General features: G+C 45.0%; 2 protein-coding genes across 2 annotated transcripts; one reads left to right on the top strand and one right to left on the bottom strand.

Annotated features, from left to right (window-relative positions):
* Window positions 1-806: 806 nt before the first annotated feature.
* Window positions 807-12,800, bottom strand: HAUS1 (HAUS augmin like complex subunit 1). The gene is made up of 9 exons (XM_082497130.1): window positions 12,746-12,800; window positions 11,211-11,385; window positions 10,466-10,601; window positions 8,612-8,746; window positions 7,527-7,650; window positions 6,668-6,733; window positions 4,477-4,548; window positions 2,094-2,141; window positions 807-1,092 (listed from the first exon to the last, which is right to left on the bottom strand). The coding sequence occupies exons 2-9, from the start codon at window positions 11,362-11,364 to the stop codon at window positions 1,009-1,011; spliced, it is 819 nt and encodes a 272-aa protein (XP_082353256.1). The 5' UTR covers window positions 11,365-11,385; window positions 12,746-12,800; the 3' UTR covers window positions 807-1,008.
* A 1,536-nt stretch (window positions 12,801-14,336) lies between these two features.
* Window positions 14,337-22,038, top strand: ATP5F1A (ATP synthase F1 subunit alpha). Its single transcript, XM_082497128.1, has 12 exons — window positions 14,337-14,471; window positions 15,559-15,637; window positions 16,721-16,890; window positions 17,714-17,887; window positions 17,976-18,142; window positions 18,270-18,418; window positions 19,351-19,502; window positions 19,632-19,856; window positions 19,952-20,059; window positions 20,605-20,749; window positions 20,959-21,109; window positions 21,822-22,038. Exons 1-12 carry the CDS (start codon window positions 14,412-14,414, stop codon window positions 21,901-21,903), a joined length of 1,662 nt encoding a protein of 553 aa, XP_082353254.1. The 5' UTR covers window positions 14,337-14,411; the 3' UTR covers window positions 21,904-22,038.
* The last annotated feature ends 3,522 nt before the right edge of the window (window positions 22,039-25,560 follow it).

The raw sequence follows: 25,560 nt of genomic DNA, 5'->3' as shown, positions 1-25,560 counted from the left end.
ACAAGAGATTGATTTCAGATTTTTGGCTTTAATACAAAACAACTTTTAAAAGCTGGGCTGTTTAAGGCTGCTGTGGTAGTGTCATGGAAATAAGAGGAATACTCTGGGGACCCTTTTGGAAAAAGACATTTGAGGCAGAATTGGAAAGGACAATCTAGCTTCAAAATGATCGTATCTTACAGTGGTTCTGCAAAAATACCCATCTATTTTCAGACCTAGAAAGGGCTTACTACAAAGCCCTTTTTTTGTTTTTACAGCCATCACTTCAGGATCCATAAAGCTATTTAGCTATTTATCTACTTTCATTTGCTTGGCTCTATTTATAAAGCAAAGAGAAACAAGTAGTCAACGGTAGACTGGTATCTCTCAAAGCCTCGAACATGGGCAAACCTTGCAGGTTAGTGCCATGGGCTTCCATTTTCTCAGATGATAATGAAACAACAGAACTCTACGAGGTTGTTGCTGCTACATCTCATCTCAGCTCCTACCTGTAAGCAGTATGACCCATGTAAAACAAGTCAGAGCTCAACCTCTTTCCGTGAAAGCAGGCAGCCATCCTACACACAAGGAAACCTCCTTTGTAGGCTCAGATGCCACACAATCCAGCAGGGAAAAAGCACAATCCAGAGCCCAGACAGGGAAAAGAGGAAAATCAGACTCCCTGGTCAGTTCAATTCTAAGTGGCAATGATCAAGCAGATACTGACAGGGACATCTCCTGGTGAAGGTGCCATCTGGAGGCCAGTTACTGGTGTGTACCACATACAGAAAAATAACTGCTAAAGAAAACAGTAATTTTGGGTGTTATTTTATGAAAAATAGGGTGATTTTTACAAGTGCAAGGCTACATGAACCCCTAAGAACAACCATGCTTGCTGGAAGGTCACAAGTATGCCATCCAACAGCAAGAAGAGTAAGGCAGAAAGCTGCAGAAGTACATAAGATGACCAATATGTTTTGTTAGTGCAAACAGACAACAGAAGGGAAATCTTCTTCCACTCAGGCCACTTCAGATGAATTGGAGTTTGCTGGACTTTGGCATCTCAAGAGTCAGTGTGTCAATCTGCTTTGAGAACTCTGCCTCCACGGCGTTCTAGCAGGAGAGAAAACCATGAGGAATCAGCAACCATGAAACAGTTTTCTTACATTCTTGTTAAACAAACATATCTGCAACGATCAAACCTTGGGATATTATTGTCAATGTTTCAACCAAAGTACTGAATGGAAAGGTCTCACTACTGCAAATGGCAGAAATCTCCAAATGATGGGCTAGACAAGCTCAGTGCCCTTTATACTGTGCCCCAATGTGATACTAGACACCTTCAGGCTGAAGAGGTACACTCCAGAGGTGAGTATTCTGACCTGATAAACGCCTCAGGCTGCTAAGATGAGCTTGTATTTCTGAATCAAAACCAAGTGGCTTAACAACCTGAGCAGTCCCATCTGAAAATGCAAATACTCTCAAACAGCTGTAATTTTTGATCACAGCTTTAAGGTTTATCACCGAATACCTTGTGCTTTATCCATGAGCAAACACACAGTAGCCCAAAGAAATAAAGGCAGGGTTTATGTTGAAATGTGGCCCAGCTCACCCAGGAAAGCTACATATGAACTTCCCAAAAAGCTTCATATGAATGTTTCCAAACAACCATACCTGCAGATTACAAAAGCGTGGATGAAATAGGCATTATGTTTTATAGGAGAAGGTCCCCGTTGTAGTCTACAAGGCAGCTATTAAACAAAATATGGGCCCTAGAGCCCTTTCAGAGTTCATAAGTAACAAGGAAGGTTCTGAGATAACACAGCTGAGTGAATAAACTTTGACAGGTGAAGCAGACACAATCCAGAGGGATATAGATACCTAATCCCCACCGATACCATTATGCCCAACTGCCTTTGTAGCTTAGAGATCGTTCCTCCACCAGTTCCTCCCACCAGCATGCACAGCTTCTCCCTTACCAGAGCAAAATTCCCCTCTAGAGATCATTAAGACTACAATCTGAGGTAGGTAAATCCACAACCAATTAATATATAAAGCTTATTTTGGAACAACAGCACTCATTTAAACCTCCGTGTAAGATAAAAAACTCTTACCAGTTCTCGTTTTACTTCTTCAATCTTCACTTGAGCAAGGCGAGGATTCTACAGAGAGAAAATGGCATAAAAATCATTATCTCAGCTGGAAACACAGAGCCCCTGCATCACTGCAAGAGTCTAATGATGTGCCGCAAGGGAATTCAGGGATAATGAAATCAGTTTTGTGCACACCCTTCACATGCAAAAGGTACTGACATTAAAAGCCTAGTATCAGTTTGGTTTGGGCAACCACATACTTTTCAAAAGTCTGGTATGGCCTAAAGTCAAAAAAACCCCCATTTTTTTAGCAGTTTTCTAAAACTAGCAATCAAGGAACAACAAAACCAAGTGCAAGCTCCTGCACCTGGGGAGGAAGAATGCTAGGCACCAGTACAGGTTAGGGGCGGACCTGCTGGGAAGTAGCTCAGAGGAGAAGGATCTGGGGGTTGTGGTAGACAGTAAATTATCCATGGCCCAGCAATGTGCCCTTGTCGCCAAAAAGGCCAATGGAATCCTGGGCTGCATAGGGAAGAGTGTGGCCAGTAGGTCGAGGGAGGTCATTCTCCCCTTCTACTCGGCACTGGTGAGGCCACAACTGGAATACTGTGTCCAATTTTGGGCTCCCCAGTTCAAGAGGGACAGGGAACTGCTGGAGCGAGTCCAGCGAAGGGCAACTAAGATGATTAAGGGATTGGAGCATCTGCCTTATGAGGAAAGGCTGAGAGCGCTGGGACTCTTTAGCCTGGAGAAGAGAAGGCTGAGGGGAGACCTTATTATGGCATACAAGTATCTAAAGGGTGGGTTGAAGGAGGATGGAGCCAGGCTCTTTTCAATGGTTCCCAGTGACAGGACGAGGGAAATGGGCACAAGTTAGAACACAGGAAGTTCCGTTCAAATACACGGAAACACTTCTTTACAGTGAGGGTGACAGAGCACTGGCACAGGCTGCCCAGGGAGGGTGTGTAGTCCCCTTCTCTGGAGATTTTCAAGACCCGCCTGGATGCAGTCCTGAGCAATGTGCTCTGGGCAATCCTGCTTTAGCAGGGGAGTTGGACTAGATGATCTCTAGAGGTCCCTTCCAACTCTGATAATTCTGTGATTCTGTGAAGGAACTGGATTTTAAACACATTCATGCATTAGTTTTCCAAATCCCAATAAGCTTGCAAGGAGAAACCTTCCTCCCTCCTTCTGCCTGCACCAGAAGAGAGGCATCGGGGCTCTCCCCGTCTACACTGACAGCAAGATGGGAGGGAGGGGGAAATTGGACATCCTAATCCAATCTGAATGTCCTGTTTCACCTGAGGAAAGGAGGCAGCTGCCTCTTGGAGTAAGATGGATTTAAAAAGCAGTCCCACCCTCTCCCTTCATCTTTTTCTTCTAGGAGGCAGACAGCAGTAGTTTTATGAGGGAGATGTGTTGAGAGGCAGGAACTTGATGGAGGGGCTAAGCATTTTTTGCTACTTCTCTGAATGACAAAGAGAAAAGTCCTTAATACTTATCTGTAAAAGCAATGGCAATCTTCCAAAGACTGGAAATACTTGGGTTTAGTAGTCCCAAATATCACAGGTGGTGATGTACAGACATCACACAAAGCTTTCTGTTTCATGTACTAAGGCCCTATTTAGCCGTGACTTTAAGCCACTATAAAGTTGTTCGCAATATTACCCTTAATTGAAACAGTCCTTTGTAATAAGTGTTCTAATTTGAAAAGAGTAAAGTCCTTTTTGTAAAGGACATTCCGCACAGCAGTCTGATAGTAACTCCTAGCACAGGGACCAATAGTGACAATAGCCAAAATATAAAATGAAGAACAGATACACAGACGGGGCTTTCAAAACTGCAATTTAGTCACCTAAAGGAGAAACCTGCGATTTCAGAGCTGAGTACCCAGCACCCTCAAGAGAAATCATCGAAAATGATGGAGCAGCCAGTACTCACACAAGCTATAGTACTTGTTTAGGGGACAATGCCTACACTTGGCTATTTCTTCATAATTGTTAAAATCTTGCTCAGAGCTCCAACCTTTGCTCAATGTGCTCCATCTACCATACTGACAACCTGGTGACATGTATAGCTAATATACTGGTAAATATAAAAAAAAGTGTTATACTAGGAAATTATGTTTTCTTCTACATTTCTTTGTCTAATTTCTAGCTAATTCACCATGACGTTGAGCTCACCCAGAGTGCATTTTTTTTAGAACAAAGTCTGCCTGGTAAGCATACTTAATCTCTTGGTTTTGGTTAATACGCAGATAGCCTTCTGTTTAAGTAAAGTCTTCTGTTTACACCATTAGCAGACCTGTAACCACTGAAACCATCATAACAGTATCCTTTACATTCTGAAGTCCATTAAAATTAATTTGATGGCAGATACAATAGAAGAGTGGAAAAATAATTACAGGAGTTAAATCTAGGTAGTGATCCAGTTTCTCCTTCAAACGCATTATTTCTTGCTGCAGTCTCGCCAGTTCCTGTGAAGAGAGCAAGGCAGATTATATTCTATAGTCTTACTTGTAGAACTGATGTAAATTGGTGAAATAGATTGACAATTATCTACAGCACTCCAGAATTTACAGATGTTGGTGAGAGCTGTCACGATCCTTCTTAAAACCCAAGGAAAACTGAACATCTGCTATTAATTCAGTTATCAGTCAGTCAAACCCAGGTCAAATTTTACAGAGGTATCAATGCATTTTTCTTTGTTCTACAGACATCTTCAGATACCTTTTCTTACAGTATAACCACCTGATCTCAACTCCCTGAAAGGAGAGGGGATTTCACATGAGAATCCTCTGTCTGGTGGACTTTTGCTGTCAACCTCATTGTAGGCCAGAGAGAAAACTGAGCCCCAAGGAAGGGGATGCATTCTCATGCCTAAAGTGTCTGTGTGAAAAGTTTTGCACAGGTGGCAGCAAAAAGCCTCCCCTTATAGAATCATAGAATCAGTGAGGTTGGAAAGGACCTTTAAGATCATCAAGTCCAACCATTAACCTACCCTGATAAAAACACCACCACTCCTAAACCATGTCCCTAAGCACCTCATCTACCCTTTTCTTAAACACCTCCATGGATGGTGAATCCACCACCTCTCTGGGCAGCTTATTCCAATGTTTAATAACCCTTTCAGTGAAAAAATGCTTCCTAATATCCAATCTAAACCTGCCCTGACATAACTTGAACCCGTTTCCTCTTGTCCTATCACTTGTCGCCAGGGAGAAGAGGTCAGCTCCCATCTCTCTAAAACCTCCTTTCAGGTAGTTGTAGAGGGTGACATACTTGCACAGCTTTGCTCATTCTGTTAATAAGCAGAAATAATTTTCTTTGGGGATGAAAACTGAGCACCTTCCACAGTCCTCAACTCTTTCCAAATAATCAAGTAAAAAAAAAAAAAAAAAAAAAAAAAGGCACTCTGAAGACAAAGTCATTTGTGCTGCCCAATTCTCTGAGCTCTTGGCAAAGCAGATAGAGGAATGTCAGGGAGTCAAACCTACCCTTATACTCAGGCTCTAGAAGATGACAAGTCTAGAAAATTGCCTACAACTTTTTGTATGTAAAATGACAACAGAAATTATTTTGGGTTAGTACTCTTTTGACACACTGCAATGTAAACATTGCCACCCAGTGCTGGTTCTTGAGAACGACAACATAAAAATCAGGAAACCTATTTTCATTGTTTAACTTAACTAACATGCAGGAAAAGCTAGCAAAAGAAATGGGGAGAAAGACTAAGTTTTCATTACAGTAATAGCAAATAATATTAAAGGGTGGTATTTGTGTTCTTCTGTCTGCACTAACATGTTTCATGTGCACAAATGCTTCAGCGCCAAAGCTGGAAAATCTACAGCTAGTAACTATAGCTAGTGAGAAACGTGCTTTTTCCTTTAAACAATAAATTATCCTGCTAGGCTTACAATACAGTGGGAAAATGTTATATTTAAAAATACAAATAAAAAAAACCCAAAACACACTGGTTCAGAATTTGGGTTTCACTTGACCTCCTCCCCTTGCTCTGAAGTGTTTGAAAGCAGGTTTATTTCACACAAACTAGAAAGAATCACCTGGGTCATTCATTAATTTCAATGCACAGGTAGCCATATAACAGGACAGAGTGGATATTCTGTGGACTATATGACATGGATCACAAAAAGAGGAGGCAGATCATGGGCTGCCAATTTTCTTTTGGTGGCAGAGGATTTATTCCATGGAAATTCTCTAGTAGGCTATATTCCCAATTACAGACAGAGGCAGAAAGAGAGAAAGAAACAAAAGGCAACAAAAATAAAAATTCCAACTGTTACCCTCAATCAGTCCAGAAGGAAAGCTTCTTCCCAAGTCCAAAATAAGCCCACGTCTAACCCTGAAGAAAAGGTACCACTTCAGCACCCATAGATGCTTCTCAATTTCTAGGAGAGGCAAACTCATCCAACATATCCTGGTTCAGAGGTATCCTTCTATGGGATTTTTATTTGTGCTTCTTTTTACCGCTAGTATTTGTTCAGGTAACAAAATAGCAAACTACATTTCCTAAAACCATCCAACAAAGTGGTCTGTACCACTGTAGAAACATCCATCTTGTACCAAAAGACCTACCTCAGACAGGCTCACGAGTGACTCGTGTGTCAGCAACTGGTCCCACCCTGTAGCAGCAAGCTGCTCCTACAAATAGGAAAGAGCTCGTTCATAACTGACCACAAAAATATAACAGGGAGAAGAAATATTTTGTCATTTCCTTGGGTTTTGATCTAAACAGCCAAACAAGAACGCTGTTTGTCAACAACAGAAACATATGTCACGAACCACAGCTATAGCTGGTATATGAAATCAGTTGCTACTAAAATTTACATCAAGAATAACAAGTCTTTTCAGGAAACTAGTAGGGGAAGAGCACATGGCAAGGCTGGGAACAGGCTACTCAGTAAAATGTCATCAACTCTAATACCATATTTTCCATCTTATATTTGTCAAGGTATTTAATACTTGAACGCTGTCCAATAAAGCATTCACATGTCCATCTTGTGGAAAAGGTGAGGGAGAAGACAGTACAACTTCTGCCCCCAGTGTTTAATCATCCATTAATTTAAAAAAATGGCTATCTTCAGAATTTTGACACACAATTTACCTTGGTGAATCAGCTGCTCTACTGCTAGCTGTTGTATACTCTTATATGACAGTACCTCACAACAAGCACAAGGTAGTCTGAGTTAATACAGTCCTCAGTGGAAGAAGAGAAAGTGTCCTTTTCTTTAGCATAAGATGTCCTGGGGAGAGACCACGAATATAGCAGGAACAACTGAAGTGTAGTAGTAACATGTTGTCCTGTTAGCCCGAGTGCTCAGTCTGGGACTTTAGGAAGCTGCTGGGATGTCTCTGTAACTACAATTTTAGGCCCAACCAACCGTGACTGTGCCATCCCATCACAATGCCTTGTTAGAAAATTCCTTCCATCTACCTCAGAAGCCTGGATCCTCATTTTCAAATCCTTAGATTTTTCTCTCAGGAACTGAAAGTTCTGGAATCGGCTGTCAGCTTTGGCGTTTTCTAATTCCACAAGTTTCTCTGCTTTTTCAAGATCCCTTAAAAAATACAAAAATAAACATAACTCGCACATTCAAAGAGATACCAGTGTGCAAACACTGTTTAATTACCTATGCTTAAGCTAAACCCCATAGTACAACCAACACCAGAATGGAGAAAAACTTGCATTTCCCTGTGAGATTTCCCAGTAGAAACATCCACAGCTGTTACATCTAGACTCCCAAAGGCCAGGGCAGTGGCGGGGCAGGGGGGGAGGCCAAGGGGAAAGCCCTCTGCATAAAAGCACAGAGGAAGAGTCTTCTGCATAATTCCCTAATTAATTTAGAGACATGTTACGCAAGCTAAACTTGAGATTATAGAGAGAGTCCATGGCAAACCTGCACAAAGCACACAGGTCTGGTATCTCTGCTACAAGCAGCACCACAGTTACAACTTTATAAAAAAAAACAAGCAGAAAACAATTAGACTGGAATGGGGCTGTGGAGATCATCTGTGCCAATCCTCACTCCAGGGAGGGGTTGATCCTGCTGTGCTTGGCAAAGCACTTCATATTACACCCTCTCAGGAATGGACTTGATACCTTTTTTTTTTTTTTTAAAAAATCTCCCACACACTGGTTAAAGGAAATTCTTACCTGGGAACGGTTTTTGTTTTGCCTAGCTCCTTCACTCTGACTATAGAGCCCACACTAGATGTGGTAAGAAAATCAGGTTTGCCTTCAAAGTCAAGTGAAGGCAACTGGTGGAAGATGCCAGCCCATATCTGAAAAGTGCTTGTAAACCATTTCTCGTTTAAAATAACAGATTTGATGATGGTACCCCAAATATCTTGATTATTGCATGTATCCATAGCACATGGTTTTTGATAGATACTTCCAAATATTTGAGTTAAAGATGTGTCAAATCCCTGACATTCAATCATCCTTGTTAGTTATCACAACCAATGTTCCACATTCAAAAGGTAAGATGTATTGCTTCCCTTTTCTCATCCATTACTCACTCCTCTAACTGCTTTTCCAGCATCAGCGCTCCAATTCTTTGTTTCCTGATGTTTCTCAATTCCAGTTCCATTTCCCTGTTTTTTGATTCTGTTGCATACAGCTCTGAAGTCGTATCATTGATGGCACAGAAGAGGCTGGTGAAGAGAAAGATTCAGTGGGAATGCTCAGGAGTCAGCTGTTCTGAAACTCAGAATTATTATTTTTTCCACACTTTACACAAATGACTTGGTTTTGTTCTCATATTATGAAAGGAGGAAATTAAAATAAGTTGCTAAGGGTATTTGCTTCCCCTAACTACCAAAGATCTCATCTGGAAGGGGAAACGGCACAGCAATCTCAGTAGGAGGAAGTGAACAATACCTGGCACTCTAGCAAATATAACCACTGGGTTTGAAATCATCATACCCGCCACTCCTGGCTTGCCAAATTGCCTTTGAGAGAAACTGTATTCAATCCTGAAAGTGCACATCCCTGAGGCATGCCCAGTAGTATTTCAGTCTCTTCCTCTTCCCAAGTGGTTCAAAGCTGCTTGCCCCGCCATCTCAAGAGAAGAGCTGTAAGAGCCAAGCTCCTGAACATCATACGAAAATTGGGTTCCAAGGCAGATTTTGCCTTTCCTTAGTGCCAGTGCTCAGCACAGATCTGATGTGTTATGGGTCAAAGCCAGGCTAGGGAGAGGGGCACAGGAAGAGCAGACTAACAGCTTCTATTTCTCTGTGGCCGAGTGTCACGGTTTGGGCCAGATTGGTCACTCGGGCAGAAGGACAGATGCTCTGCTCTACCTTTCTTCAGAGAGGCAGGAGAGAGAAGACAGATGTATGAGTTTAGAAGAAACTAAACTATTTTAATTAATAATAAAATAAAAGGAAATGATGACATATATACAAAACTGTATCAAACCCCAAGGATGACGATCATGTCACTGACAGGCACTTGGGAAGTCCCAGACTGGACTCAGTGATGGATGGGAACTGGATTTCAGATCTGGATTCAGGATCGGGATCAATGGCAGATGAACAGAGTCCTCCTCGGACGCCGGCTATTGAACAAAGAGCTGACGCTTTGATCCCTCAGTTTTTATACTGAGCATGAGGCAGATGGGATGGAATACCCTGTTGGTCAGTTTGGGGTCACCTGTCCTGTCTGCTCCTGCAGGTGTGACCCCTCTATGCTTTTCTGCTTCCGACCCTCCAACGGGGCAAGTAACAAAGTGAGCTGCCCTTGGTGTTATAGCAATAAGTATATGCAAGAGCCTCTCTGCATACTATGCCTTGGCATCAGCTATAAACATAGGTCTGTTATCACTGTAAGAGCAAACAGTTTCTGCACAATATGCTGTTAATTTCAGTAGTTAGAAGAGGCCTAGCTAAAAAGTAAAGTTACTGAATAAAAGTGGTCCTGTTTTACCTCAAACTGGAACACTGAGCTAAGGGAATCTCCTTAGAATAACTGAAGACAGATAAGAGAGGGAAGAGTGAGGAGCTGAGACTGAAAGACCAATTACAGTTCCCCAGTCCTTGCCAAAGCAGTATGAAACCTGCTCTAGCTCGTGCTACCTGGCACAACAGTCTGAGTGGCAGCATCCTGCAGCCACTGATCATGAAAGCAGGGGCAAAAGAGAGGGATTTAACTCTGGCCAAAGCAATTCTCAGGCTTCAGAGACCTTCTTGGCTGGGATAATCAAGAGCTAGAGCTTTGTGCTTAGTTCCAGTGTACTCCAAAGCTGCCCAAGGGGTGCAAAATAAGCTGGACAAGTAAGATTCCTGGTGTGAAAGTCAAGTTTGAAATGCTGAATTAAAAAACAGAGGGAAACAGCACAGACCATCACCCCGATGCACAGTGGAAAAAATTACCTGACAAGAGAAGTGTCCTTTGTTTCAAGTGTCATTGCACTGTCTACCAGGTCATTGAGGTAGCTGGTGCCTTCGCTGGACAGACTGGATGGGGAAAGAGCCAGGCTTTCTTCCAGAATGCCCTGTATATAATTCGCTGGAAAACAAATACAACCCAAAACAGTTTTTTTTTTTATATTACTGCTCTTTTGAGGCCTAGATAGGACTCTCTCTTTTAATACATGTGTTAAAATGTATTGTGGTCCCCTGAACCACTTGCTCCAAAAAAACCCCACATTATCAAACACTTTCTTTGGCCAGGTCAAGTGTAACTTAATCACCTCACTGTTGTTTCAGATTCCTCAAGTGCTTTTCTTAATGTGGATTAGCACCAGCTCAGACTCTTAAATCAGCTGTAGGGTCGCTTCCCTGCCTATCCAGACAATATTTCAATGCTATGCTACGCAGCCCAGCAGGCCAGGAGATTTTAGCAATTAATCTGCTGTCCGTATTTACAGCCTGCTCAAGACAGCTTAAAAAAATTGCCCTTGATCAACCTTACGTCACCATAAATTTTGCTGAAAGGATGGCAGGGGATGCATTGTAGTAAAAGCTCTACCATAACAAAAGTTGAGTTTGTTCCAATTATATATATATTTATTTATATATATACATGTTTGTTTGCAAGATTTTAACAGAGACAATCTTCAGAGTCACCAGGAAAAACTAACTTTGATGGAACTGGGAAGTGGAACTTCAAACTTACCTTCTGCTTCATATTCTGCTGCCTTCTGCTTCGTGTCCTCTATCAGCAAAGAAACATCCCTGGCTCTGGCTTCAGTGCATTCTGTAAGGTCGTATAAGATATCAACTGTCCTTGCACTCACTTTGTATTCTGGAATAGGCTTATTCCCATACATTTTCTGTAGCCACAAAGTAACCTGCCAGAGAAGGGGAAAAGAAAAAAGAGTAAACAGTCTAGTGAAACAACAGAAAATAGCTGATAAATGTGAGAAACAAAGTGCTGCAAGCTCTACATTCCTGAAGAATAACTCCTACTACACCAGTAAGGGCATGGATAGAAAAAGGGGAGACAGCTTCCTTTGTCTATTCTTCAAACACCGTCTGTAGTTTAGAAAACAATTTCACTTTTAATCTCCCTCCCTTCTCTGGACACCTGCTTATCTCCAGGTGATAAAATTTTATCTTTTTATTCATATGACCCATTTGCTACAGACACACTACTGGTCCAAGAGATGTCAGAGGGGTATTTGGGCAGCTGGTGAAAACCGCATTAAAGCTGCATTGGATAAAACTGCCCAAACCACGATCATAGGGAACAGTCTCTATGGGCTAGTGGGGGAGAAAGAGTTACGATGGCATGCAGGCATGAGCCCTGCAGAGCACAATTTCTACCACTGAAAAGAAGGTCACAAATGAGACAGAGATCAACGCAGTGCTCTCAGGTCACTGAAAGATTAGATTGTGACTGGCAATAATTGAACACATGGAAGCTCAACCCCGAGGAAACATAAATTCTTGTCTAAAGGTATTTAAGCAACCTGATGGAAAAGGAACCAGCCTTATAACTTTAAAAGGTATTTCTTTCTAGAATGTCCTTCTTTATGCTGCTACCATACCAGCATCTCAGTTACATACACTGCACACACCAAACACCACCCTTAACTACGCTGGGGAGAAAATTATCAAGGCCTTAGAGGCAAACAGCACTAATTATGTCTAGATGAAAACTCTAATACTGCAAAAATGCCAAGTTCACGATCAGAGGGTGAATTGAATCTTTCTGCCACTTTCTGTAAGGACAACGATTTGAAACGCAAAAACTTCAGGCACCCAAGACCCCCACAACCTAGCATTTTAAACCAGCTGCGAGCTTATACTTAAAGGTCAGTGAGCTCAGGCTGTTACCCAGTAGACAGCAGAGGATGAGGTGTGTGAAGACAGACTTTGCTGCAAAACCCACCCAGCCACCACACCTTGCCTGTGCCACAACGCTCAACGGGGCAAGAAAAAGACACAGACTCGTTTCTACTCTTTAAATCGCGCACATCCGAGCGCCAACCAAGCAAAGCGACAACAGCCAGGGCCCAGCGAAACCTCCTGCACCACCGCTTGGGTGCCTCGTCCCTCAAGATGGCAAAAGACGCTCTCAGGAGAGCGGGACGAGGGCTGCGATAATGCACCGGGGACGGGGACGGGGACACGGACACCGGCGAGCCGAGCCGAGCCGAGCCGAGCCGAGCCCCGTTCCGTTCCGTCCGGTCCCGTCCCCAGCCTTACCCGCTGTATCTTCTCTTCCCTGGCGCCCGCCACCGCCTTGAGCCGCCCGCCTCCGTCCCGGCGTCCCCCGCGCGCAGCCGCCGCGCCGCAGAGCCTGACGGGAATTGTAATTCGGGGGCGGGGGGGGGGTGTGAGGGGAGAGGGGGGGCGTGAGGGGAGAGGGGGGGCGGGAGGGAGGCGGAGTGCGCCAACCCTCCGGGCAGGACCTGGTGTCTCGTTTTAAATTCTTGAAACATGGAGAAAATATAATCCTAATCCTAATAATAATAATAATAAAATAATAGTTCACTGGTTGCAGCAAACGCTTTTACCAAAGTGGTTTTATATGCTCTAAATGTCTTGAAAGAACTCACTTTTCCCCTACAACCAATACTTTTAAGAAAATAGCTTTAAATCGGTAAAATAATTTGAGAGGACTTTGTTGGTTGTTTTTGTTTTTTTTTTTTTTGATGGAACTGTGTTTCATGTATTTCATAAATCAAATCGCAAATAAAGGCATATAAATCCTTAATCAAAAAGGCACAAATCATATTTTCAGTGGTAAAAACAGAACTCTGAATAGGTTGTGTATTATTGCTTACATAAATTAACATAAAAAATGTACTCCTTGTTGGAATATACACCATAAAAATACATCTGCTGAGTCAAAATCTTAAAGAATTGCCAGAGAGTCACCTTTCTTCTGTAACACAACAAAAGTACAAAGGCACAAGACTTAAAGAGATTATTTAAATCAACATGCTGGGGTTTTTTTTGGGTTTTTTTTTTCAGGCAGTTCTATAGAATTTGAAGTCAGTACTGAAATATTCAGCATGAGAAACGTCGCTGAAGCAGCCCGTTGGACACAACGCATGCCAAAAACGCTTGACCTTTCCAACCGAAAGGCCTGCTGGGCTCTGTGCTTTTACTGACCTCTCCGGACTACCAAGGGGACACCATCACACTGTCCCTGCCCAAGTTTGTCCACTTTCTCCCCGGCAGACTAAATCCTGCGTCTCACGTGTGGGGTTTGTCGCCAAGTGCGCCGTCCCCGCGGGGTGAGGCCTCGCCTGGCGGCTCACGACACGCCATTAGCGCCACCGCCTCTCGCAGCGAGCTTCTGCCCTGTCCCTGCCACCTCTGATGGCACCTGTGGGGCCAACTCTGCAGTCTCACGTGTTATCAGCAGACTGGCTAAAAAAAAAAAAAATAAAATTCAAGCTGCTCTGTAGTACCGGTAAAAAAAGCGGCGCGCCCCGCGTCCCCAGCCCCAAGGCCGCCCCTCAGCCCTCCCCACCCGGCCTCCCGCCCCTCACACCGCCCCGCCGCCGCTCCCCGCCCCTTCCGCCCGCCGAGGGGCATCTCAAGGGCACCTACCGCAACGGGGTATTTTGCTAAAAGCCCCGTTTTAGTATTACTTTTTAAGATATATATATATATTCCCTCATGGCTCAGAGGCGCGGGGACGGGAGAGGCCGCTACGCTGGGGGGGGGGGGGGGGGGGGGCGGTGCCGGGGAATCACTTCCGGGCTGCGCCCCGCCCCGCCCTGCGCCGTGGGCGTGGCCTCGCCGGCAAAAGGGGCGGAGCGCGCCGCCGCCATTTTGTGGAGAGAGCGCGGGGCCGGCAGCTGCCTGCCGTTTGCTTCAGCCTTCTCCGGAGGAGCCGCTGCCACCGCCGCCCGCCGCCATGCTCTCCGCCCGTGTGGCTGCCGCCCTCGCCCGCTCCCTGCCGCGGCAGGCCGGCCTGGTGAGCGCGCTCTGTTCTCACCCGAGCGAGCGGGCGCGGGGGGGGAGGGGGACACGACGACGGGCGCTGCCGCCATCTTGGGGGCCGCCGTGACATTGAGGGGCCGCGGCCTCCCGCTCTGGGGAGTGTGGGACGGGGTGTGGATGTGGGGCTCACCTCAGCGCTGGGTGACGGCGGGGCCCGACCCTCTGCTGAAGGGCCGGGGGTGCCCTCACCTGAGGGATGGTGGGGGAGGGGTGTGGGGGACGGCGTGTCCTTCCCTGGGGATGCGGATTGGCACTGATGGCGTTCAGGTTGATGTCCTGAAATCTGCTGGATTCCAGTCAGGGTCAGGGATTTGAAGTGCGAGGCTTTGCTAGGTGGCATCTTTTTCCCCGTGTTTGTGGGAAGAATGAGGGTGCGAAGATCTTTCAGGACCCGTTCCCGGCCGGTGTCCCTTGTGAAGGTGAACGGAGGAGAGGCCTGCTCAGGCTTTCAGAGAAACAGCATTAAGCTGCATGCGACTACAGTGGGAGCTCTGCGTGGGATACAGGATTTTAATCTTTTAATGCATTTGTTAGTACAGATTTTTAGTTTTTTTTTTTCGTTTCCGCTATCGCTTAAGTTTTAGCCATGCTTCAGGAATTCTGCAGTTAGATTTTTCTTAGGTAAGGCCAGTCCTTATAAGACACAGTCTTATTTCTCCCTTGTTCAGAACCGTGAAGGGGGCACCGATTTTCTTATGCCCCAGGCTTTCGATGTTCAAGAGCAAAGGTGGCAAACAAGAGGAGGTGTTGCTTCGGGAGCTGCTGCAGTGCTGTGATGGTGACATCAGTGCAATGCAGAAAAATCCAGCCAGTAATTTCGAGCAGTCCCTTTTTCTCCTTTACTATCTGCCCTTGCTTAGTAATCATGGACTTGGTTCCATAACTACAACTTGTGAATAAAGTGCTGTGAAGCTCTACTCAAAACTGGGACATGTTAAGTAGATGTGATCATGATCAGAAATTTCAGTGTGTTATCTCCTAACGTTTTTTTGTTTTTTTTTTTTTTTTTCTTTGAACAATTGAGGAAACCTCACTGTTACTGAAACAATTACTTATTTTAGATTTCCAGAAACACCCTGGGTGCAGCATTTGTTGCTTCAAGAAACATCCATGCTTCCAAAACATGCTTTCAGAAAACTGGTGAGTCTGAGAAAGGTCTTCATACAAGAGTGCGGTTTAATAACTTGCTCTGTTGGATAAAAAGGAATTTGGAGTGTGTGTGTGGGTTGTATCAGTTGACAAAACGCTTAAGGACATTTATGTACTGACAGTATTTGACAGTGAACTATCTGTTACACAGTGACATCCAGGAGACTTCACTAATAAAGTATTCAAATTACACTCAAACCAAAGCAATGGTTGCATGTCAGTTGGCTTACACAGTTTACCTGCTTCATGAGGATTCGATTCAGTCTTCAACTCCTGCAGAACTGTTTGAAAAAATGCCTCAAATTTCAGATTCCTGTCTTGTTTGTAACAGTATGAAGGAACAGATGATTTTCCCAGGCCTGCCTGGGTTTGACCTTGTGTCCTTGAGTATGACTTTTTTGCTGCCAGCGTCTTGGTGTTCAGAGAAGGTAGTGGCGCTGCATAGCTGTATTTTTGGTGGTGGTTCTTGTATGATTTTTGAAGTGGTTTAGAGTTTAAATTCCAGGTATTACTAAAAAACAACAGTTTCACAGTGTTATTTTCTGTTTCCTAACGGAGGAAGTAAAAAGTTGCTGGAGGTATACTGCAAAACAAATTGGAGAAAGATGGAGAATATGTTTTTATAGCTTATATTGATTAACTTGCTACTTGGATGTATTGAGTTAAATATATTTGGATCTTGAATTACAGATTAGTTGACAAGGTGTTTTGCTGCCTGCAGTCTAAGTAAATGCTCTGTAAGTGGAGCTAGTGAGTCTTTTCTCTCTGAGCTAAGTCTAATCTATTTAATTGCTTTGTGGGGGCAGAGATTGCTAAGTGTAGGACATACTAAAGGAAATTGATAACTAAACAGCCATCAATATTTAGATTCAAGCTGGCTTATAATGATGAGTTGAAGCTGCTTTTGTTGGCTGTGGATACAGAAGCTGCTATTTGTCTTAAGTAAGGAATAGTGCTGCTTGCTAGCATGGCATACCTGAGACAGGATACCTTGGCTTGTGAATGCAGGAGAAGCTTACTGAATTAATATTGTGCCTCAGTATGCTAAGTCTGGTTTGAAATGTCTTTTTCCAGGCACTGCTGAGGTATCCTCTATTCTTGAGGAACGTATTTTGGGAGCTGACACCTCTGCTGAACTTGAGGAGACTGGCCGCGTGCTCTCGATTGGTGATGGTATTGCCCGTGTGTACGGCCTAAGAAATGTCCAAGCAGAAGAAATGGTTGAATTCTCTTCTGGACTGAAGGTAAGCTTTCACTAAAGCAGTTTGTTCAGCCTAGAAATACAAAGAAGACTTTTAAGAAGAAAATATGTTTTTAAGGAGAATTTGAGACTATGCTTGGAGTTACCCATACAGACTCTTTACAGACTTCGTTGCAACTTGAACGTGTAGCAACCAGTTGAAATAATACTACAAAAAGCAAATATTCTTTGAGTTTGTAAACCTTTGCTGTCACTATCAGTATCTGGTTCTTGGCCAGTATTTGGTCTTTATTTGTCTTCATCTAGGAAGCAGTAAGAACTAACCTATCACTGGATTTTATGTGGTTTCAGGTTGGCTTTTCTGTTTACTGTTGAAATATAGCCTCTCTGCTCCAATACAGTGTGCAATTTGTTCTTCTAGTCCTAAGAGCAGACTAGAGTTAAAAAGCTGTCTGACTGTTCTGAGTGTACCACAGGATCTCTTCCAGTATTTTTAATGACCTGTCTTCCCTTAGCCACAGAAGAAGCTGATGCTTTTCCCATGTCCAATTCCTAGCCAAGAGAGAAATGTTGTATTGGAACCCTGCTTATCCTTTCTGTTCTTTTTAGGTAGATAAGTGACTTAACCCTAGGCTGCTGCAAGTATAATTAAGTAGTAAGCTGAAGGTGTACGCAGGTTCTCTCACCAGTATGGAAGAACATATGGCCATTGTACATTAAAGCAGAACATTGACAATATTTGCAAATAAGATTGAGATAAGACTATGTTGGATGTTCTACACTGTAGAATAATATTGGTATTAAACTGTCAGGATTTTGCAAATGTTGGCATGGGTTTTCTCAGGATAATGTGATCTTTGTCCTAGGGTATGTCCTTGAATTTGGAGCCCGACAATGTTGGTGTTGTCGTGTTTGGTAATGACAGACTGATCAAGGAAGGGGATGTTGTGAAGAGGACTGGTGCCATTGTGGATGTTCCAGTTGGGGAAGAGCTGCTAGGCCGCGTTGTAGATGCCCTGGGCAATCCAATTGATGGGAAGGTAAATGTAACCAGGTGTTAACTACCTCTGCTTGTATCTATGCAATACAGACTGCAACAGGTTTTGTTTTTTTTCCCTCTCTTTTAAGGGTCCTGTTACATCTAAGACACGTAGAAGAGTTGGCTTAAAGGCCCCTGGGATCATTCCCAGAATCTCTGTGCGTGAACCTATGCAGACTGGTATTAAGGCTGTGGACAGCTTGGTGCCAATTGGTCGTGGCCAGCGTGAGCTGATCATTGGTGACAGGCAGACTGGGTAGGTTAAATGCCCAAGCTGAAAATGTTTCGTACAGCCTGTGCCAATGTACAAAGCTAAACACAGAACTATGTAGAGGTTGAGAGAACCATGGGCAGCTTAACTTACCAACCTCTGTGTTACACAGGAAAACTTCAATTGCAATTGACACAATAATCAACCAGAAACGATTTAATGATGGAACAGATGAGAAAAAGAAGCTGTACTGTATCTATGTTGCAATTGGCCAGAAGAGATCTACTGTTGCTCAGCTGGTGAAGAGGCTCACTGATGCAGGTACAGATTTTTGAAGATGGCTGAGCCTGGCAAGTAGGGACATCCTGTTCTTATCATAATGCTAAATACTCCTGTAACCTCTCCTAGCTGCGAGTATGGACAGAATTCTTATTAGATGAGTGAAATGCTTGCTTTTCTGGACCAGAAATCTTGCTATGTATCTGGGGTAAAAAATAACCTCTTTTGCTACATTGCATTGGAAGACTAGTATGAGGCCCCAAAAATGCTCTGGAAAAGTCACCCTCATGTTTTTTTTAGCAGAATTCAGGGAGAGTCCTCTTGGCAGTCAGGCAGGCCTGATGACAAGTTGTGTCCTACAAGTATTTATAGACTTGGCATTTGTTTCATATGTTTGCAAGTCAGTGTAAATTGCAGTTGCAAGTTTAGTGGAAAGACTTTACTGCCCAAACGTACACTTTACTTTCTTTTCAGAAACAATGATCTCGTTGATGGAGGCTGCATGTGTAACAGAGCTTGCAAGAAATCAGGCACCTTACCTCTTGCCTGGTGATCAAGAAGAGTCATACCTAGAAGGACAATGCCTCCCCCTCCCCGTTTTAACAACAATAGTTTGTTTGGGACTATGAAACACAGATAGCATCTCCTTACAGAAGCCAGGAAATGGCAGACTTTCAGATTGAGTTACTTATAGAACCAAAGTGTTTCTTAGTGAAACTTAAAAATTTACTTTAAATGGGGAAGAAGTCTGCAAGTGTTAGACACAAGCTGCCATGAACTTATTCTTGAGACTTCTTGAGTTAGTTGAGATAATGGATGTGTTAGTCTAGTACGGTGTTCTTTCCTGTAACGATGTAGTGATGCTGCCTGGGCTGGCTTCAGCAACGAGCACTTCACAAGCATGTTGTATTTGCTCGTTACGGGCATGACGAGGTAATACGCTCACAGTGGTGTGTGTCTCCAATTCTTTCCAGATGCCATGAAGTACACTATTGTGGTGTCTGCCACAGCATCTGATGCAGCACCCCTTCAGTATCTGGCTCCCTATTCAGGCTGCTCCATGGGGGAATACTTCAGAGACAATGGAAAACACGCATTAATCATCTATGATGACTTATCCAAACAGGTCAGGAAACATTGTTTATAGGCCTTATAGTCTAGCATTGGTGTTGTACCCGTAAGATCACCTCAGGTTTAGAAATTCAAAATTTCAAGTGAGCTGCTGAAGTCTGAGAGCTTTCTTTATACCACACAGGCTGTTGCCTATCGTCAGATGTCTCTGCTGCTGCGTCGTCCACCCGGTCGTGAAGCCTACCCAGGTGATGTGTTCTACCTGCACTCTCGCCTCCTGGAGAGAGCAGCCAAAATGAATGATTCCTTTGGAGGTGGCTCTCTGACTGCCTTGCCTGTCATTGAAACTCAGGCTGGTGATGTGTCTGCTTACATTCCAACCAACGTCATCTCCATCACTGATGGACAGGTAGGACTACTTCCTCACATGTGTAACTTACTGGCAGGTCTCTGAGGAGGCTTCCAGGCTTCTGACCAAGATACTAAAACAATTTTCTCCTGCAGATTTTCTTGGAAACTGAGTTGTTCTACAAAGGTATCCGTCCAGCTATCAATGTTGGTCTGTCTGTGTCCCGTGTAGGTTCTGCTGCTCAGACCAGGGCTATGAAGCAGGTAAGCATGAAACTGCTGCTCCTCCTCTTAACGGAGACAAGTGGTGTATAGGCTTTCCTACCCATTTCACCCTAAGGAGCTGTGAATAGAGATGGAATAAAGCTTTGCATTCCTTAGCATTACAAAATTATAAAAATCCCAAACTTTGGGGATCTCTGATATTTCCATTGCCCTCTGGGGGCAGAGGGGGAATAAAGGAAAATTATGTCTGCGTAAAGAAACTTAACAAGTCCTGTAAGTTTCAGTATGCTGAACTGGACACGGATCTAACTAGAAATAGAGAATGCTCTCTTAGCCCCGTGCTTTCAGTCCAGATGTGGAATTAGAGAAGTTTATATTAAATTGTCAGTGTTTTAGGGAGGAATAGCATGCTTATGGTGGGATTTTTAGAAATGTGTATAATCATCTCGGAATCTAGAGATTTACTGGACTGGTATGCCAAGCCAATCTGACTTGTGACAACTGTCAGCTGAAGATAACCTACAAACTATTAGACATGTTTAGGAGCTGGCCAAACTGAGTCCGACCTGTACCTTGTGTTGTAGGTAGCAGGTACCATGAAGCTGGAGTTGGCTCAGTATCGTGAAGTAGCTGCCTTTGCTCAGTTCGGGTCTGATCTGGATGCTGCCACGCAACAGCTGCTGAACCGTGGTGTGCGTCTGACAGAGCTCCTCAAACAGGGACAGTATGGTGAGTGTCATGGATGTAACAAGTCTGCATTTCCCATCAGTCTTCTCTGCTACCGAAGTTGGTCTTTGTGGCAGCATTCTATGGACGTGGTAAATGCAGACTGACTTGAACCATGTTATCTATGTGCCGTTGAACTTCCAAGAAGGACTCTGTAGCCTGATGTGTCCTGACATAAGTTACCAATGTCATAAGTGCTTTCTTCCCTGCAGTTCCCATGGCTATTGAGGAACAGGTTGCTGTCATCTATGCTGGTGTGAGAGGTCACTTGGACAAGCTGGAGCCCAGCAAAATCACTAAATTTGAGAGTGCTTTCCTAGCTCATGTACTGAGCCAGCACCAGGCCCTCCTCTCCACGATCAGGTATGATGATTTATCTTACTTCACCCCAAGGGTATTGACTCGATGGCTCAAGTGCAGATAATGGTCGCTGAACTGATAAGTTAGTGTATCTTGGAACTTCGGGCCTTAAGCTGCATGTACCAGAACTGGAGGTTTCACCAGCCTCCTGCTGTTCTTGCGCTGCTCTCCAGAGCTCAGCTTTATGTCTCCAGTTTTGACTTAAAAAATCCAGCTGATGCTTAACATGAACCTACTTGCATACCTCTAATCTGATACCAAAATCACTTAATCTAGTCAGTTCCCATATTTTTGACAGCTTTATGCTGTTACAGCACCATGGATTGAGTGCTGGTGAGAAGACTGTTGGGGGATGGCATAGTTCCACGGTCCTGTCATCTGAACTGGCCCCAGCTGGTGTCATCAGTCAGATCATGTGCCTTCCATCTCCGAGGCACAGCTCTAGAGGAGATGGAACCTTGTTGAACTATGTACAGCTGTTTTGAAAGTATTTTTTGACAAATCTTAGTTCTTAAACAGGACTAATTTTTTGGAAGAAGGGATGTTAATGTTAGTTTCGGTGCTATAGCTCCATGCATCAAACAGAAATGTGTTAATTCATGTTAATTTTGTTAGAAATGGGAAGGTTCATCGTAAAGGTTTTTTTCTTTGCCTTAGTCAGGGATTGACCATCTATCTATTCTGTCTCAGAAGCTTAACTAAACTCTTTCAACAGGACCGAAGGGAAGATCTCTGACCAGACAGAAGCGAAGTTGAAGGAAATAGTCACAAGTTTCCTGGCTACATTTGAGGCATAAACTCTTAAAACTGTTCCAACAGCCAGGCTGTTTCCATGATCCTGTGCTCCTGCTCCATCAAAGACTTAAAAGTATGTGCGACTTGAATGTACAGATCTCAGTGAGAATAAAAGTTTCCATGTAAAAAGGCTTGTATATTCTGTTCTAAATTATTGCCTTTCTGGCTGGGTACTTGTTTCAGGGCCATGTGGTGCTCCACAGAGCCAAACTCCTCCCAGCACAGGCTTGATGAAGGAACTCTGAAAAATCGGGGGGCATCCTAACTATGGATGGTGGATTAAATTCCTCTTGCAAGAGTGAGTCGGGGTGGTGGCAGCTGGGTTCTGTGGCGCAGACTGGAGTTCCTATCCTGACAGAGCTGAGGGTCATAGAATTTTCTAGGTTGGAAGGGGCCTTTAAGATCAGAGAGTCCAACTGTTAACCTAACACCGCCAAGTCCACCACTAAACCATGTCCCTCAGCACTGTGTCTACCTGTCTTTTAAACACCTCCAGGGATGGTGATTCCACCACGTCCCTGGGCAGCCTGTTCCAAAGCTTAAAACCCCTTTCTGTGAAGAAATCTTTCCCGATATCCAGCGTAAACCTCCCCTGGTGCAACTTGAGGCTGATTTATCCTGTCACTTGTTACCTGGGTGAAGAAACTGACCCCCCCTCGCTACACCCTCCTGTCAGGGAGCTGTAGAGAGCAATAAGGTTTCCCCTCAGCCTCCTTTTCTCCAGGCTGAATACCCCCAGGTCCCTTAGCTGTTCCTCATCAGCTGTCTTCCAGACCCCTCACCAGCTCTGTTGCCCTTCTCTGGACACGCCCCAACACCTCAATGTCTTTCTTGTAGTGAGGGGCCCAAAACTGAGCGCAGCACTTGAGGTGGGGCCTCACCAGTGCCCAGTACAGGGGGACAATCACTGCCGCGGTCCTGCTGGCCACACTATTCCTGATACAGGCCAGGATACTGTTGGCCACCGGGGCACACTGCTGGCTCATATTCAGCTGGCTGTCAACCAACACCCTTAGGTCCTTCTCCTCGGGGCAGCTTTCCAGCCACTCCTCCCTGAGCCAAGCTTGGTGTCATCTGCAAACTGACTGAGGGTACACTCCATCCCTGTGTCCTGGTTGCTCTTGCTAGTTTTACCTGTTTCACCGACAGCTGATCTCTGAGAAGGGCGCACAACTGGGGAAGCAGTCTGCGCCGTCTCATCATGGGTGGTAACTAGTTGGACCTCACAATACTCTTTAATGGTCTGATGCTATGACAGAAGTATTTGTAGAATTGCTGTCCAACCTGGTCTGGTGCCTGGCTTGCAGAAGGTGGGTTCTTTCAGAAGTGTCTGTGCTAGTGTCGGGACAGCTGCGCGTTTGGCTGCTAGAGTAGTAACTGCTGTAGATGTAAATGTAGTTGTCATCTACGTCCTGCGTAGCTGACTCCAGTTCTGTCAATAAGCTCTCCAGTCATCAATGGTTTGTGGGGAGGTTATCTACCAGAGTGTCTCTTTCATTTCCTGACTTCCTGCATGATTTGTGAGGTGGAAGATCCCCGTGTTAGAACTTCTGCTTGGGGTGTGGGAAAGTCATTTTTAAAGTGGCTCCGCTTTGTGTGTTGTGTTCAGCTTTAGCTGGTACACTGCAACTCAGTCCCTAACCCTCGGTGAGCCGCTGCACCGCAGTTACGTCTTCAGGATGTCCGTTGGGGCTGTTCGCTCTGTCCCCAGTTTACATCCTTCACAGGAACATCCTGCCTCCCAAGCTCAAACCTGCCCCGCTACAAGTGGGTGACGCAGTGACTACACCCCAGCTGCTTCTTGGTGTTGCTATGTCACATTTTACTCACGTGCTGCTGTAGTTAAGAAACCAGCAAGCTTGGGTGTCTTAGCCCAAAATTGGCAGAGAGGTATTTGTTTCTGATAATAGATAAATAATAGATAAACACATATAAGCTGTGGCTGCCCCTTCCCTGGAGGTGGTCAAGGCCAGGTTGGATGGGGCTTGGAGCAACCTGGTCTGGTGGGAGGTGTCCCTGCCCAGGGCAGGGAGGTGGAACTGGCTGATCTTTAAGGTCCCTTCCAACCCAAACCATTCTATGAAAGTTCTGTTTTCTGTCCTGTTGCTGCTGTGGCTTAGGGAGGTGGTAACTTCCTCTTGAAAGCACGGTGTGGTGAATGAGTCCGGTGAGATTTATCTGAGGGGTGGTGGGGCTGGTTTGGACGGATGGGTCTCAAGTTCCCAGAGGTGCCGTAGGTTGTCCTGGCCGTGGGGTGGTGCTGGAGAGCTGAGAAATAGCGGGTGGGTCGTGGCGGTGTGGGTTTGTGGTGAGGGTTTGTGCCCTCTTCTGCTGAGGGCGTCCACCGGCTCATCCCACTAAATCAGCTGAAGAGCTCATTCAGAAAACCCCAGAAAGATCCCAGAAACGCACAGTTTCAGCACGGTCTCCCGTGACACGTGGCTGCCAGCGCTGTGATAACACCCACTCTCTGTGCAGGTGACGCCGAACGTGATGTGCGGCTGTTGCGGTGGGGCTGATGGTCACCGTTGAGCACGCTGCCCTGACCTGCCAAGCCTTCATCCACGCTGCTCCCTCGCTGTGTGTCTCAACCCCACTTGGGCTTATCTGCCTGTCCCAGAGCATGCCCTTCCAGCGCAGCTACGTCTGATGGAGAAAACGTGGAAATTTATTCCAGAATTCACACTTCGGAGTTTTTGGTGTGCTTGCAGCTAGGCAGATTGCGCCGCAGCCAACAGATGTTCAAATGGAGCTGCTAAAACCTCTTCAAAGCTTTGATCAAAACCTTTCAGATCTGAAACAGAGATGTGATGCTACTTCTGCTGCCAGGGCAGTCATGGACACTGAAAGAAAAGTTCATGCAAACCTTGTTTCTTCAATACAAACCCCAGAAGCATTTGCCAAGTGGAAGTGGCCTCAGGACACTTAATTAATTAAGTAGAAAAAGCCTTTTTTTACATTACTGGACTGCTTTAGCTGCCCCCGTGTTAAAGCGGAAGCAGCAGGTTAGGGCAGCGGGTGTGATTCAGGCTTTCCAGCACACTGTCCTGTCTCACAGAAACATAGAATGGTTTGGGTTGGAAGGGACCTTGAAGGTCATCGAGTCCCATCCCCTTGCCCTGGGCAGGGACACCTCCCACCAGCCCAGGTTGCTCCAAGCCCCGTCCAACCTGGCCTTGAACACCTCCAGGGATGGGGGCAGCCACAGCTTCTCTGGGCAACCTGTGCCAGGGTCTCACCACCCTCGGAGGGAAAAATTTCTTCCTGATATCTAATCTAATCTCCCCTCTTTCAGTTTAAAACCGTTCCCCCTCATCCTATCGCTCCCCTCCCTGATCAAGAGTCCCTCCCCAGCTCTCCCTGTAGCCTCTTTAGGGACTGGAAGGGGCTCTAAGGTCTCCCCAGAGCCTTCTCTTCTCCAGGCTGAACACCCCCAACTCTCTCAGCTTGTCCTCCCAGCAGAGGGGCTCCAGCCCTCAGAGCATCTCCGTGTCCCTCACCTGCTTTCATCATTTTTAAGAACGACTCAGGGGTCTCTCACCCAGTGTCTCATCTCAGGCAGTGTCCCTTCATCAATTAAGGACCAGAACAGGGCATGTATGGTGAAACCTTCCCAAAATACTCTGGCAACCTCTGGCCAAGCCGTCTGGGGATGGCAC

Source organism: Vanellus vanellus, assembly GCF_965231255.1.
Source record: "Vanellus vanellus genome assembly, chromosome: Z".
Classification (NCBI taxonomy): domain Eukaryota; kingdom Metazoa; phylum Chordata; class Aves; order Charadriiformes; family Charadriidae; genus Vanellus; species Vanellus vanellus.
The sequence above is the reverse complement of the archived record's forward strand: the minus strand, read 5'-3'. Positions and strand labels throughout refer to the sequence as shown.